Source organism: Zonotrichia albicollis, chromosome 15 (genome assembly GCF_047830755.1).
Source record: "Zonotrichia albicollis isolate bZonAlb1 chromosome 15, bZonAlb1.hap1, whole genome shotgun sequence".
Classification (NCBI taxonomy): domain Eukaryota; kingdom Metazoa; phylum Chordata; class Aves; order Passeriformes; family Passerellidae; genus Zonotrichia; species Zonotrichia albicollis.
The window spans coordinates 3,727,891-3,742,409 of record NC_133833.1 but is presented as its reverse complement, the minus strand read 5'-3'; the positions used below and the strand labels follow the sequence as shown (position 1 = coordinate 3,742,409).

Genomic DNA, 14,519 nt, shown 5'->3' with positions numbered 1-14,519 from the left:
CCATCCAAAAAGCTCTTCTCTTCTCCTCCAGCAGCCCCTGCCACTTCCCAGGGCAGCAGGGGGGAAAGAGAAACGAGGAGAGAGCCTTGCTACAGGGTCTGGGAGAAGGGATGGGAGACAAAGGGCTGGCTCTGCAGGGCAGGGCAGGAGAGCTGCTGGGACAGGTGTGACAGGGGATTGCACAAGGAGCAGCAGGAAACAGGGAATGGGGCAGCACTAATCACAGGAGAGCAGATGGACTGAAAGCAGGCATTAGGAGCAGTGAAAAACAGCAGTGCTCACAACGGTGAGCCTTGGGAAATGTCCTACACCTGTTGCAAATGGGAAGGGCAAAGTGAGCCCACCTGCCCAAAGCCCTGGGATGTGAGTGATGGTGCCAGACTGTTCTCAGTGGTGCCCAGTGACAGGACAAGGAGCAGTGCCCATGAACTAAAACACAACAAGCTCCACCTTGACAGGAGGAGAAAATTCTTTCCATTGAGAGCTGCAGAGCACTGGAGCAGCTGCCCAGGGAGGTGGTGGAGTCTCCCTGGAGTCATCCCAAACCCGCTTGGCCATGCTCCTGCATCACCTGCTCCAGGTGCCCCTGCTTTGGCAGGGGGTTTGGACTGGAGGATCTCCAGAGGTCACTTCCAACCCAAACTATCCTGTGATTCTGGGGCTCAGAAATACCATGATGGAGGGCTCAGTAAAGTGACTTTGGGATTATTTTTATGTTACTACAGACACGAGATCCATATAGAAGGTTAAATAAAACTCTTAAATAAAATGCTTCCTTCTATTCCAGACTCCTAGAGGACAAACATTCAGGAAGGTTATGGCCACATGAATGGGATCAATGTTGGCCATCATGTGAGGAGTCCTCTTGCATTAAGGTACATTTCCAGTAACTCTGGGTTTCTAATCCAGCAGCATTTCTTCCCATAGCAGTGATAATCTCCTGGGAAGCTTTTCCTCTGATCTTGAGACTTCCTATCTCAAGTAGGTCCACAGCCTACCACAACCTAAAAGATTTTTCACTGATGATGCTCCCTGCTTTGGTTTAAAACTTGCCCTAGGCTTCATCGGGCTACAAAGAGCAACAACGGGTTTTTTTCATTGTTATTGCTATTGAACACGAGGGTGGGTGTGTGCGCGCAGGATTTGCTGCCATGCCAGCAGCAGCATCCCTGTGCTCTGCAGCAGTCACGGACAGCGAGAACAAAGCGGCTGCAGCCCGGGCAGGAGCAGGAGCGGCTCCGGGCATGGGGAACAACCGCAGGAGATCCCGGCCGAGCTGCTGTTCCCGCACCTCTGCACACGGGGGCAGAGCTGCATCTTCTATGAGAGCAGAAATTCAATTTACAGCCCGCAAAGCCCCTGCTCTAAGCCGCACTCACCTATTATTCCTCCTTGTAGTTCAGCCATCTGATTGCTGCCTGAATATCCCCAGCCTTTAAGCATAGATGATATCACAGGCAAGGGTGTCTGGAATTATTTGACTGTCTGGAAGCTGCATGCTAACAGCAGAAGGCTGAGGATCCCAATCCCTCAGTGAATCTCAGCTCTGCCTCGCTGCAATAGCTCTGACACAGCCAGCCCCCCAAAACACCCTCAATTAATTCACTTTTCAAACATAATTTTGTTTTTCTCCACATCAAGTAAGAATGCAGTAATAAACCATTTCTCCTGACAGAAGCCACAGAGAGAAACTGCATTAACAGAAAGGTCTAGGCTGGCCTGAGGTATATTTTGGCCAGCAACAAGTCAAACAATGCACAAAAATAGAAGGAATTATATAAAATAAAGCAGAACAAAATAAGTACATGCAATGTGTTAATCAGGTTGTGGGGTAATTGAATGGCATTTCCTGAATCCAAAACATCAGATAATAACATAAAGTGCTGAGGTACTGCTCAAAGAATTGTACCATAAAATACCTTGGCAGGCAGACAATGTTTCCTGCCTTGAATTTCCTGGAGGGAGAGTTAGATTAGTAATGGTGAGAGGATTTGTGCTGTTGTGGCAGGATTTTATTGAGAAGCAATAAAAAAAATTATTTCCAACGAGGTGCTCATAAAGGAGAATGCTGTTCCTCTCCATCTTAAGGAGCATCCAGGATGAGCTGCTGGGGCAGGAGCTGCATTGGGGTCCTGCTCTGCCCCTGGTCACTCCTGAGCAGTCCCAGAGGATTTATCATTTCTACTCACAGAAACTGCCCTTAATTGCCTGCTGGATTTTCCTGTTTGGCAGACATGCCCCTGCAAGAGGCCCTCAGAGCATCCCAGGGATCTCCAGCACGATCGGGAGCTGTGCTGTCTCCAAGGCATCGCGGCTCCTCAGGGCCATCCTCATCCTCCCTGCTGCTGCCCGAGGAAAAAATAACTGCTGCAGCTGCTGCTCTCCTACCCTGACTCCCACGCTCTGCAGAGGGGGAGAAGAAGGAGCCTGAATGTGCCCCACACCCCCAGCACCACCTCCCAGAGCCTCAATTTATCCTGGTCCCCAGAAATCACATCTGACACTGAAAAGCCTTCCTGCACACGGACAGGAGGGACATTCCAGCCCCGGGAAGGGACTTGGCACTAAATGGTTGCAGAGAATCATGTCTTTTGGAAATAAATTGTCTCCTTTTAGAGAGCTGCTCTCTGCAGTCTCTGGGAAGTGACACATTGTCACTTAAGATCATTAACTATTTGACTGTGAGGCTGCTGCCTCTGCAGCACGCGGCACTGGCAGCGCCTGGCTGTTAATGAATAATAAATTAACACCACGACTCTGAGCCCTTCCTTTCATCAGCCGAGGCTTCCAGAGGCCGGAGAATCTCAAAGGATCCACCACAAGCGACAGTCAAGGTAATTACCTTCAACCAGCACTAAGTGATGGGTGAGGTGCCCAGATGGGCTCGGCGGTTGGCAGCATCCCCTGGACAGCAGCTCTGTTAGCTCTGGCTGCCCACGGGTGTTCTGCAGTGCCCCTCAGCAATGAACCAGCGTGGGCAGCCCAGAGAAAGCTCCCTGTGACATTGCTCTGGGGAGCAGAGCACATTGCAAAAGGCTTTCTCTCAGCTACAGGTGGGTTTTCAATCCTTCTCGAGAGGTGGAGGCAGCTCGGAATGTGACCTTCCTCACATGTTCTCCTGCAGGTGTAAGAAACTGGGGATAACCCTGGGAACTGAAACAGGGGTGAGCAGCTCATTGTGCCAGCAGGACCCCTTCTGTGTGGCAGAACAGTGCCAGAACACCCCAATTACAAGTCTTGCTGCTGTCTCTAATCATGGTAATGTTTAGGTCTGCCCGGGGCCCCTTGGTGCTGCAGAGAGTGAGGCTGGGGGAGGCTGCAGGCGTTTGACAGCAGCAGCTGGGAGGGAGGGAGGCAGCTCCTCTCAGCCAGGCTCCTCTCAGGCTCTGTCACATCCCCTCAGAGCAGGAAAGAGCCAGGAGCACCAGGATGCATCCCCAGGCTGGCTTTCCTTCTGGAAAGCTGGATAAAGGCCGATGCCCACCAAAGCTGCCCATTGCCTTTGCAGTTGGGGTTGATGTTTTTGTGGATCAGAACACCCTTCTCCCTCTCCCCTGTAATTTGCCCATTGATTCCCACACCCCAGGGTTGTTGCAGTGGTATAATCATGCAACCTGCTAGGTAAAGCCAGAATGAGACTGAAGGACAACATAAATGCTGGGTCTTTTTTTTATTGTCAGAGGTTTCAGGGTTGATAGGAGGTTTTCAAGGGTCAGGGGTTTAGGAAGTCATCTGCCCTGGGGAACATTGTTAGGGAGGGATGCTCTTTCTCAGCTGAATCCTGTCAAGAACTTAACAGGCTTCAAGAGACCTCAAGGCAAGAACTCCACGGCTTCTCCTGCAGAGACAGAAATCAGCAAGAAATCAGTACCTCAGAGACAGAACATCTGGGCTTTTACTGCTGATCTGTCCCTCTGCACCACAGAGGGACTTCTGAACTCCATTCCACATATTTCCTTTTATTATTGACATATAAAGACAAGAAAAGTTCTTCATTTAAAAGACCAAATAGTCTTTAAGAAACAGACTTTGCTGAGAGAAAGCTCTTTTGCAAATCATGGAAGAGGAAAACGTGGAACACAATGTTGTGTCTTTATATCTGAAACAAAGGAGTCCCAAGCAAACTCTCAAAAAAAAAAAAAATTAAAAATTACCCCTAATGATGAGAGAAAAACAAATGAAATAAAAGCACTCTACTTCTCCAGCCAGTGTGCAAGACTGATTAGCCAGTTTAAGCTAAGTTAATTCACCACTGAGTAGGTGAAGAGATTTATTCCATACGTACAGGTAGGCATTGCAGAACATGCATTTGTTGGAGTAGGTGACACCATCAGACCCACAGTGGGGGACATACTCCATGGAGCACATGTTCCTGATGGTCCTCTGGTTCCTGCAGTAGACAGGTGCAGCCTGTATTCACAAAAAAAAAAAAAAAAAAACAAAAAAAAACCAAACAAACACAAAAAAAGAGCTCTTAACCAAAGCTGGGTGAGAAAATTGGCATCAGGAGGCCCCACACACCCCTTGAGCTGCCCCCTTTGCTGCCCAGATGCTGAGGAAAAGCCCAGGGATGGGGCAGGATGCAGAGGAGTGCTGCCTCCAGCCATGCAGAGCCTGGGAAACCACTGCAAACGATGCTGCAGTAACTCTGACGACAACGTGGACATGAGCTGAGTGCTGCCCTACTTGTTGAAGCTATCAGCAGATGAAAATGGCAATTTCACCCGATAATATCTGTGGCAAATATTGCTCAGGCAGCTGGGTGTCTCAGGATTTTGAAAGGCTCCATCATGATGTGATTAGTAAAGATTTATACAGAAACTGCTTTAAGGAAAGAAAGGATGGAGAATAGAAAAATCTGTCCCTTACCTGCAGCACACCAGTAGCTTCAACTGAAAAAAAAAAAAAAAAGAAGAACAAATGAAATATGTTACAAATGTAATTCAAAGATTCTGTTAAAATCTGAGAATGTATGCCCTGAATACATATCTTCCAACTCCCTGTGTGCTAGCAAATTATTCTTAGACAAAAGGAATTTCAGGCACAATGTTGTGCCATACTGTATGTTGATTCTGTAGTATTTTTATTTAATGAGGGTTACAGTCAAAATGGAAAAAGCTGTGTAAAATAAAAGAAGAGAAAGGCATTTTCTATGGTTCAAAGGATGGAACAGGACATGAACTCAAAGCAAAGCAAATTATTGAGGTAAAGAGGGACATAAAGCTGACAAGTACACAGAGGCATCTTATATGCATTGCCAATATTATTTTAAAATAAGAATAGTATTTAGTGAGAGGTGAATTTATAAAGCTCCTACAGCAATTCAGGCTCTCAAACTACACCTCGGTTCAGGATGACTGCAAGAAATGTTCACTTTCATTCAGCAGAATTATTTGTGTTTCTGCAAGATTTCAGAGGTTAAGTACTGGTTGTCTGAGTCTCCGGGTTGCACCACGTTCGTGTCACTTCTTTCATTATGCATAAACTAGCACTGAGAGTAGAGCTGTTCCCACAGTTGTTCTTACCCACTCAGTTCTGTTGCTAAAATATTACCCCATAAGTGATAGTCTCTGATGTCAAGTCTTTTCAACACTATCTTTCTAGGAGTAAATAAGTCCTTGCAGAACGGAGCTCTTTCCAGTCTGAGGATGTTTTTCTGTGGTTTTGAAGACAGCCAGCGCTTACTCCAAGGCACAGCCACTCACCTGAGATGCAGAAAAGGGCCAGAGAGAGCAGAAGCAGCGCTCCCGTGATCTTCATGGTGGCTGGATGAGCTGTGAGCAGCAGAGCTTGGCTTTTGCTCAGGAAACACCACCTGGGTTGTGCCCTCGGGTGCCAACCACGCTTATATGTATGCCTGCACCTCTGGGGGGGCGTGTGTGTTTGTGCATGTTCATATTTGCCTTATCCACCCTTATCCTGGGGCAACACTTCCAGCCTTTTGTCTCAGTGGTAATATCAGTGGAGGCAAGCGGTGCTGGAAGCCAAGAGTGGTGTTTCTTCATCAACGGGAGTCACGAGGAGTTTAGATGTGTGACATACACCCTCTGAGTCCTTATTTTAAGTGAAATATGTGACAGTTTCCTCCTGAAGGACCACAGAAAATTCCTGCAGGCAAAAGAGCCACTGTGCAAAGTTCTGTCAGGTTTTCTGTGTGTTCACCTATCACTGCTTATTTTTGTGCAGTGATTTTTCACGAGAAAAACGTTGAATGAAATGCTTCCATAGCAGAAAGGCTCTCCTTTTATTTTTGTGCTTCCCAAGTAAAACACCACTAAGTTATAGTGAAAGCAGGAAAACAATGGACCAGGAATGCAAGCAAGAGGGCATCCCAGATGCTGAAATGAATCCTGGAAAATGACAAGGGATGGAGAAACTTTTATGGGACTATGGAAAAAAATAATTTACAATTGTTATTTCCCCTAAAAGTCATTAGCTTTGCAGTAATAGACTTTTAGTATGATGATGACAGAGTGATTTGGGACTCTAGCATGGATCCTAGAAAAGCTGAACCCAATCTGGAAATCACTGCTTCATCCATCTGCCCATCTCTACATAAATCCTTTGTTTTACCACCAAAGCATTGCTTTTTGGGACAACCTCCATCAGGATAACAAGCACCCCTCTCCCTTTGACTGCCAGAAGAAATGCATGTGGGAGATATTACATTTTAGAAGGGATAAACCCAATTTATTTATGACTCTCTTGTGTGGATTAAAAAAAAAAAACCAAACCCCAATTCAATACTCAAACAGAAGACAAAAGCAAAATAAATTTCAAGCACAATACGCCAATGACAGGTCACACTCTCAAGAAACAGAAGGATGCTTTGTCCTTGGATTTTGAAACACTGCTGAAATACTCCTTGGGCTGGCAGAGAACATTGTGTAATTGAAGACTGAGAGAAGACAAGTAGGCAGGAGTAGGCACCACACCTAGGAAGGCATTAATCTCAAAACTTGAAAGGTTTTAAAGGACGACTCCAGGATAAGAAAAATCTGGTAATAAGTCAGCTGGAGGACTTGGACAAATAGACAGGGACAATGCAGGTGTCTGAACAATATGGGTTTGCCAGCAGGGTGCCCTTGAGAGAGCAGCACTTGAGGTGAGCGCAGAGCCAGGGCTCAGCTCTGGGCGGTGACACCAAGGTGGGACCGGGCTTTGCTGACAGAGAAAATGCACCAGGAGCACCTGAGGAGAGACCCTGCTGTGCCACCCCTTCAGCCCTGTGCAACGTCAAACATTAAAGGGTCTGAGCACTAATGCAGGGACATTACTGTCATTATGTGCAAAGACACACAGCTCTGGGCTTGCAGCATCTGTATTTAATTTTTTGTCTTTTATGAGAGGGAGGGAGGAAGATTATGTTCTTGTTCTATCCCAGAGCTTTGAGCACGAAACCTATTCTGCCCAGTATCATCATCCAACAAATCAAGGCAATGTTTCGTGAGACAACACATGAAAGAAGACAGGGAAATGTTGCTGATTTAGTTTATTGGGAAAGAAAATCAGGAGTGAGCGGAGTTCCCCAGAAGGTGAGATGGACTGAGGTCAGATCTTTATCTGGGATTTTCCAGTGGGGATCCTGTGGTGAATTCTCTTGGCACTATACTCAGCATTTTCCAAAATGGCTCAAAGAGATAGTCCCATTGCTGTCCCTGAAGTAAGGAGAGGAAAGAATGAATTAAACACAGAGTCCTGCCTGCTATAATCTATCTTTTTGATGGCTCCTAGAGATGGTGTCAGATGGGATCCTGCCCCAGAGCCAAGGAACTTGCAGACTCCCATTTGCTATTTGATTATTAAGACATGAGTGAAACAATTTAACCCATTCTTAAGACTGAAAATATCTGTAGGGAAACTACAGTGGAATTTCAAAAGGAAAGAAATTTCATTTCCTTTGCAGCATGCAAGAAAAATTCCATTTAGGTTAAATGCTCTTCAAACCATTCACACTGACAAAGCAGCCGTAGCATTTTTTATGCTCTAATGAAAAAAATAAATGAACGCTTGACACGGTGGCTGGCATTCCCTCCTGCCCCAAATCCCTAATCAACAGTATCCAGCAAACAAAAAAAGCAGTAACTGTGCAAACTTGTGCCCACAGGAGGCAACTGATAAAACAGACATCACTGATATTTGTACATACACGACTGCGTTGCAGAAGATACACTTATTGTTGTATGTTGTGTTGTCAGAGCCACAGAGAGGCATGTAGTCCAGTGAGCAGACAGGTTTGGGGTAGTCACTGCAGTCAACCTGTAAAAAATAAGTAAAAATAAAAGAGTCTGATGTGGAGGAGTCAGTAGCACAAGGGCTTGAACCCTGAGCTAGAGCTGCAGTGCTAGTGATACCAATCTCGCCAAACGTAATTAACTTCCCTGCACATCTGATATAAACTGAGGTGTCAGTTTCTCCCATGCCAGGAGAATTTAATAATATAAAAATAGATCATAATTTCCTGTTTGAAGAGATGTATATCATAACCTGGCCATGGCATTTCCAAGCAGCAGCAGTTCACTCGGTGAAGGTGCCGTGCTCTGTGTTCCCAAGCTGGCCAGGAAATTAAATGGAAAAACACTGGTGTCTGGAGAAATGGAGTGCTGATCCTCTATAAAGGTCCACTATCCCTCCTGGAGTATTAAAACTGGAAGATCAGCAGGTGGCTGGGTACTGCAAGAGTGGGATTCTGTTTCCTGGAGCAATGGTGCTGCACTTGCTGAGGAGAATTGTAGGGCTAAAAATGTGTCTGGGTGCAGGAAGAGGCTGAGGAATTTCATGGAGGAGAAATCTATCAAGGCTTAGTGACTGCACTAGGCTTAGGCTCTGCACCAAGTTGCCAGGGGCTAGATGGAGCATTGGTCTGACCCCAAACGCCATTCTCTGTTGCTATTCACAGTTCTGCCCTGATGGATTATTTCTACTACTCTTTTACTCATTCCTTCCTGAGCAGTCACCTGCTCCTTTCCTGGCTTTCACACAAATAACATTTATTGCATGTAGAGAAGGCAAAGCTTCTCCCCTTCTGCAGCACAGCAGCTGTTTCACTTCTGCAGGATCTAGGGGCTGCTGCAGACACTGGCACTGCCTCCCAACAGCAGCAGCACCAAAACCCAGCCCCTGATCACCCAAATCACTTACTGCAACAATTTCCTTCTTACATTCACCGTCGGCCTTCTTGCCAATGCTGGTTCCAGCCTCCCTGGGAAGGGAAGAGACCTGCATTAGGGAGTCCTGCGAGCAGCCTGTCCTGCTGAGCCCCATCACCCAGCAATGCTGAGCAGCCCCAGGCACAAGGATGGGACACAGGAGACACCAGCTGAGGTTGTGCCCATGTGGCTCCAGGGACCAGCTCAGGCGGTGTCACTGCCTGCCAGAGAGCTGGTTTACAGCAAGATCTGAGGGACAGGGGTCATGGTGGATGAGGAGACAGGCTGTGTGACAATGTCAATTGTCACCCCTGGATGAGCTGTCCTCTGCAAGGCAGCATCTGCCACACAGACCCTTTTAACTTGGTTAAGAGCAGCATCCTGTCCTGTGTGAGATCCCCAGCCAGCCCTCCCCTTCTCAGCCTACACCAAAGGCATGGCTCTCCTTCTAATGACAGAGGACAGCAAGGCTTAGTCAGGAGGAAGAGAAGAGGCCTTGTTAGAAGTCCTGCTGTCCAAAAGAGCAGCCCCAGGCCCTGTGCTCAGCACTCACAGGCTCCGGGCGCAGAGCAGGCACTCATTGTCGTAGGTGACCCAGTCGGTCCCGCAGACGGGGCTGATGTCTTTGCTGCAGATCAGCCCCACTTTGCCCTCCTCACTGGTTGAGTTGGGGTACCTGCTGCAATCCACCTGGTCAGGGAACAAACAAAGCCCTGGTGAAGGCCTTGCTGGCAGCACACAAGGGGATCTGGTGTGTCTGCCTGGCCACACAGGACAGCACCACAGCAGGAGAAAAGCTCTTCTGTCAGTCTCAGTGATGACACTTCACTTGGAGGTGACCACTGCAAGATTGTGGCAGCTCATCTGTGTTCTTGTTTAGGGTTTGAATTATTTCAAGAAGCACCTTTGGCCACTCAGAAGCAGGAGACACCCCTTGTTTTGCCCTTGGTTTTACTTACAGGGGCAACTTCCTTGCACTCTCCATCATGGTCTTTGCTGACATTGGTTCCATATTCTCTGCAGGGGAGAAAGACAAATGTTAGGAAGTTCAGCAGAGATGTCTTGTTACATTCCAGGTGCTAAAATTAATACAAGGGAAAACTGACTTTCTCAGTCAGGCTTTTTTTATATCTGTATTTGAGAAGGTAGAGCCACCCTCCCTCATCAGCTGAGTAGCTGGCAGGAATGTAAAACCCTGGGAAGCTTTAGGGCCATTTTGGGCAGCTCTGAGCAGAGCATCCCTATCCTCTTGCTGTGATGAGATGTGCTCTCAGAGCCATCACCTGGCCACTCCTTGAGACAGAGAAGAAAAAACCTGAATAAATTACAGAAGCAAAAGAAAGACACAGTGACTAAAGCTCTGCCTGAGCGCTGTGCCGCGATAGCCAAGCTCATTTTGGAGGAATTGACACGGGTGATGTGTGACAGACTGGTGAGCTGTGGTGCTGCCAGGAGCCCTGAGCCATGCTGCCTGGGGTCCCCACGCTGTCCCCAAGTGTCCCCAAGTGTCCCCAAGCAGAACATACACGTTGTAGGCACAGAGCAGGCACTCGTTGCCGTAGGTGACGCCGTCGGAGCCGCAGATGGGGCTGACGGCCTCGCTGCACACCAGCACCTCTTTGCCCTCCTCGTTTGTGGTGTTGGGATAGGTACTGCAGTCCACCTGCCACAGCAATCACAGCAACAGGATGAGAAAACCTGAGATGTTCATAACTCTCATTGTGTGTGGGACACTGGGCTGGTACAACCAGTCCTCACTGCCACAGCACAAACTTCTGCTGTGGGTCCCTCAGGAGACTCCATCTTGCAGAGACGTTCCCACAGAGCAGGAGAAGAGGAGGAGGAGGAGGGAAGAGCTGTAACCATGCAGCCCCTTGGATGGGATAAACCAGTGCTGGTCTCTCACGCTCACTTGACATGATTTTATAAAGGCTCTCCATTGGTCTCTAGTTCTTGTGTTTTTGTGGCCCCTCCACTGCACCTCTGGTTTTATTTTTTCATTCTTAATACACTAATCATGTTTTTTTCCAGAAGACCAAGACCTGTGAGGAAGCTGGATCAGCTCAGAGTATTTTAGTATTTCAGTAGGTTGCTCTCAGGTAGGTTCTGATGCTAGCCTATTGCTTTAATTTAGAACCAGCAATATATTTACAGCTTAAAGCTTAGACCAGTCTAAAGTTGCTGAAAAATTAATCAATCCAAAAATATTGTATCATTACTACTAAAACATTATTAACATACAGCATAGATGTACAGCCCAGGGCAGTATGATTTCATGTTTTACACTGTAGGATCTGATTACAGTGACCGGAGTGTGACACTTGGGTGAAAAACAGCTGAGCATTTACAGGCTGGACGTTTTTCCCATTCCTTTGGTTATACCTTTATCAGGCCACATACTTGAGAAAGGTGACAGAAAGAAATCTTCCACTTACCTCAATCCCAAAGACAGTATCTGGAAAAGAAAAGAGAGGCAGAAAGTATGAACAAAAGCCAATGTGATAAGACCTCAATTAAAGCTGGAAATATGGATATAAAATTCCTGTGTGCAGGACCAAGCCAAATGATTTCTAGTGATTGTTTTTTGAGCTAAATAAACGATGTATGATTTTTTTCCTCTATGTTGATAAGCATAATAGCATTGCTTATTGCTGGCTATGATGAAACACCTTTTTGAATAGCTTTGTTCTTTTTTTGTTCTGAGACATGTAGATTTATTAATTGAAAACAGAACAGCTTTTCCTTCCTTATCTTTTTACATATCCGCTTTGACCCTAAAGCGCTGCTGTTATGTATCTGGAAATACACCTGAATCAACAGAGACAAATGCAAATAGTCACCTACAGGATAAGCAAATACATACAGCATCTGTTGACAGAAATATGCATTTGAAAGAAGGTGAGTGTGAAAAAAATATCTTTGGCTTTGTAATTTCATCAGTTGTGAATATGCAGTGAGAACATCAGAGTCTGGCTTGTTTTCATCTCTTGCTGTTCCATTAGCAGAAAGAGCATTGCAGGAAATTTGCCAGGGCCTTGCAGAGAATTTGCTTGTGCCATTACAATATTTTCCTTACTAGTTACCAGAGGTCTGACCCCCCTTCTCATGGCCTTATTTCAAGTATTCATCCATTTTCTGTAATTGTACAAGCCTAAGCAGTGTAATGGTGTGAGAACATCGGTGTACAAAGTGTAACAGCACGAGTTGCCAGCACAGAACTCCACTTGCTGTTACTTATATTTATGACAAACCACCAGCTACAGCAGCGAGCCACTGAGGACTATCCTGAAATACACTCCTGCAACCTGCACGATGCCAACTGAGGCAGCAGAGCCCTCTGAAGGAGATTTCCTCTCTTTGGATCCTCTGCCTTATCCCTTTGAAGGCAGCCAGGACTCAGACCCTGGAGAATCACTCACCTGGGGCGCAGCAAAGCGCGAAGGAGAGGAGCACCAAAATTCCTGCCCTGGTCATGCTGGAGGTGCTGGAGTCTGCAGGCTGCTGCTCCCACTCTGCTCAGAGATGGTCCCTGCAGGGCTGCCTGCAAATATATACAAATGCAATGTCTAAACTGTTCAACTGTAACATAAAACAACCTGCAGAATCTGTCACCAGCACAATGAGGCCGGGAATATTTATGGAGGTCTTGACTTTTCGGGTAATGGTCTGAGCCTGCCAGGCAATTGATTTTGGCTGGACACCTGGTTAATAGATCAAGACAAGTATCACAAGTTCTGAGTGGTCAAAAGAAAACAAACAGCCTTTGGGACAAAAGAAACCTCTCTGGGATTCTAGTGGAAGTGCAAGGAGCACAAGATAGAGGGGAATAAAGAGCAGGCCACTGATTTGTCTCTTGTAGAGCAACATCTCCCATCAGGGACATCTTAAGCAGTATCACCCTGCCTGCAGGCCAGGCTGAGTTTCTGCTTTCCTTTCTGGTTTTCAGTGGGTTTTTCTCCCCAGATTCCCAGATAATCACCTCTAGGTACAAACACAGCTCAGGTGTGCCTTTGCCATCAGCAGCACCAGTTAAGCTTTGTCAGGCAAGCCTGGCAGGACTGTGTCCAACCCATGAATCCAAAGGTTTTTAGCATCTGTTTGAGTAAAGCCAAGGCTTCATGACAGTTTCACTGCCTGGGTATAGAAGAGCTCAGTAGAAGACTTGAAAGCAGGTTAAAAATCTGTCAAATGCCACTAAAAATGTCACTTGAACCTTAGCAACAGGGAGCACTTATTTACAGACCCAGTCCCAGTTAAACACACGGATTCAGGGTGTTCTGCCAAGCCAGCTGAAGAACAAAAGACACTGAGGATTTGGAACCTATTTACATTGCACCAGCTACACCTGAAAGTACAGTAGGTCCTTTCCTCTTGCAGATATTTTAGAAAATGATAATTAAAATATAGAATCTGTCCCCATTTCCCTGTCTGTCTCACACCACCAGCCTTTGTGTCATCTCCAAATTGCTCCTGCCTAGGAGCAGGTCTGCACCTCAGCTGTTTTAGTAGCTGTAATTTTGCAGAAGTGAGTTCTGCCTGTAACCTGTTGCCCATCCTTTTCACAGGTTCAAAATGTCAAGGATTGGGGTTTTGGAGGGATCACTGGAGCTAAGCATTGTGCTTAGGGTAGACTTCAGAATTTTGGGAGGTGCAGAGCAAATGGTGCTTTACAGGTGCTGCCTTTAATGAACCAGGCACCACCCATAAAACAAATGAAATTCATCTGAAATCATTGAAATTCACCCCAAACAAATGTGTTGTTGTCTGTTCCACCACAGTAGTCTAAAGGGTATGTTTTGATCCTTACCTCGATATATTGGATATTGCATGGAATCACCTCTCCTGGCACACCCAGAAGGCCACAACATGGCTGTGGGGATATGCAGGTCACATTTTCACGTCCAAGAGATGAGATTCTTCACAGGGAGAAGCATCGAAATAATTATGCTGCTGTGATTGTTTCTATAAATTACAGGGAGCATGCATGAATATTTCAGACAGATTTGGCACATCTTCAGGATGTATTGCCCTGATGTGCCTTGTGAGCAGCATCTCTGGAAGCCAAACTCTTTTCCCTGAGCATGTGCAGGAGTTACTGAAGCTGCTCCCTGCATGTCACAGTTGCTGATTTTTCCTGTGCAGGAGTTACTGAAGCTGCTCCCTGCATGTCACAGTTGCTGATTTTTCCTGTGCAGAGTTGGAGGAGGTTACATCCCTCTGGGTTAAATATGGAATTTGCAGCTCCCTCATCCAACCAAGACCTCTCCAAACGATCCTCACCAGCCTTCACAGCCCCAGCCCTGGACAGTGCTGTCCTTTGGGCAAGACCAACCTCTCCTGATGAGTGGAGAGCATTTTCCTGCCAAAGTC

The 14,519-nt window shown here is 46.6% G+C and overlaps 2 protein-coding genes across 3 annotated transcripts; both read right to left on the bottom strand.

Moving 5' to 3' along the window:
• Positions 1–3,661: 3,661 nt before the first annotated feature.
• Positions 3,662–5,826, bottom strand: LOC102069328 (ovomucoid-like). The gene is made up of 4 exons (XM_005483724.4): positions 5,706–5,826; positions 4,870–4,892; positions 4,286–4,410; positions 3,662–3,838 (listed from the first exon to the last, which is right to left on the bottom strand). The coding sequence occupies exons 1-4, from the start codon at positions 5,758–5,760 to the stop codon at positions 3,793–3,795; spliced, it is 249 nt and encodes an 82-aa protein (XP_005483781.2). The 5' UTR covers positions 5,761–5,826; the 3' UTR covers positions 3,662–3,792.
• A 1,560-nt stretch (positions 5,827–7,386) lies between these two features.
• On the bottom strand, positions 7,387–14,519 carry LOC102069510 (ovomucoid). 2 transcript variants are annotated; one of them, XM_074552014.1, is made up of 9 exons: positions 13,957–14,519; positions 12,569–12,690; positions 11,585–11,604; positions 10,676–10,812; positions 10,109–10,166; positions 9,703–9,839; positions 9,142–9,202; positions 8,150–8,259; positions 7,387–7,658 (listed from the first exon to the last, which is right to left on the bottom strand). In XM_074552014.1, exons 2-9 carry the CDS (start codon positions 12,621–12,623, stop codon positions 7,613–7,615), a joined length of 624 nt encoding a protein of 207 aa, XP_074408115.1. In that variant the 5' UTR covers positions 12,624–12,690; positions 13,957–14,519; the 3' UTR covers positions 7,387–7,612. The 2 variants fall into 2 exon arrangements, with proteins under 2 accessions (XP_074408115.1, XP_074408114.1); XM_074552013.1 differs by lacking the exon at positions 7,387–7,658 and having other exon boundaries at positions 7,781–8,259.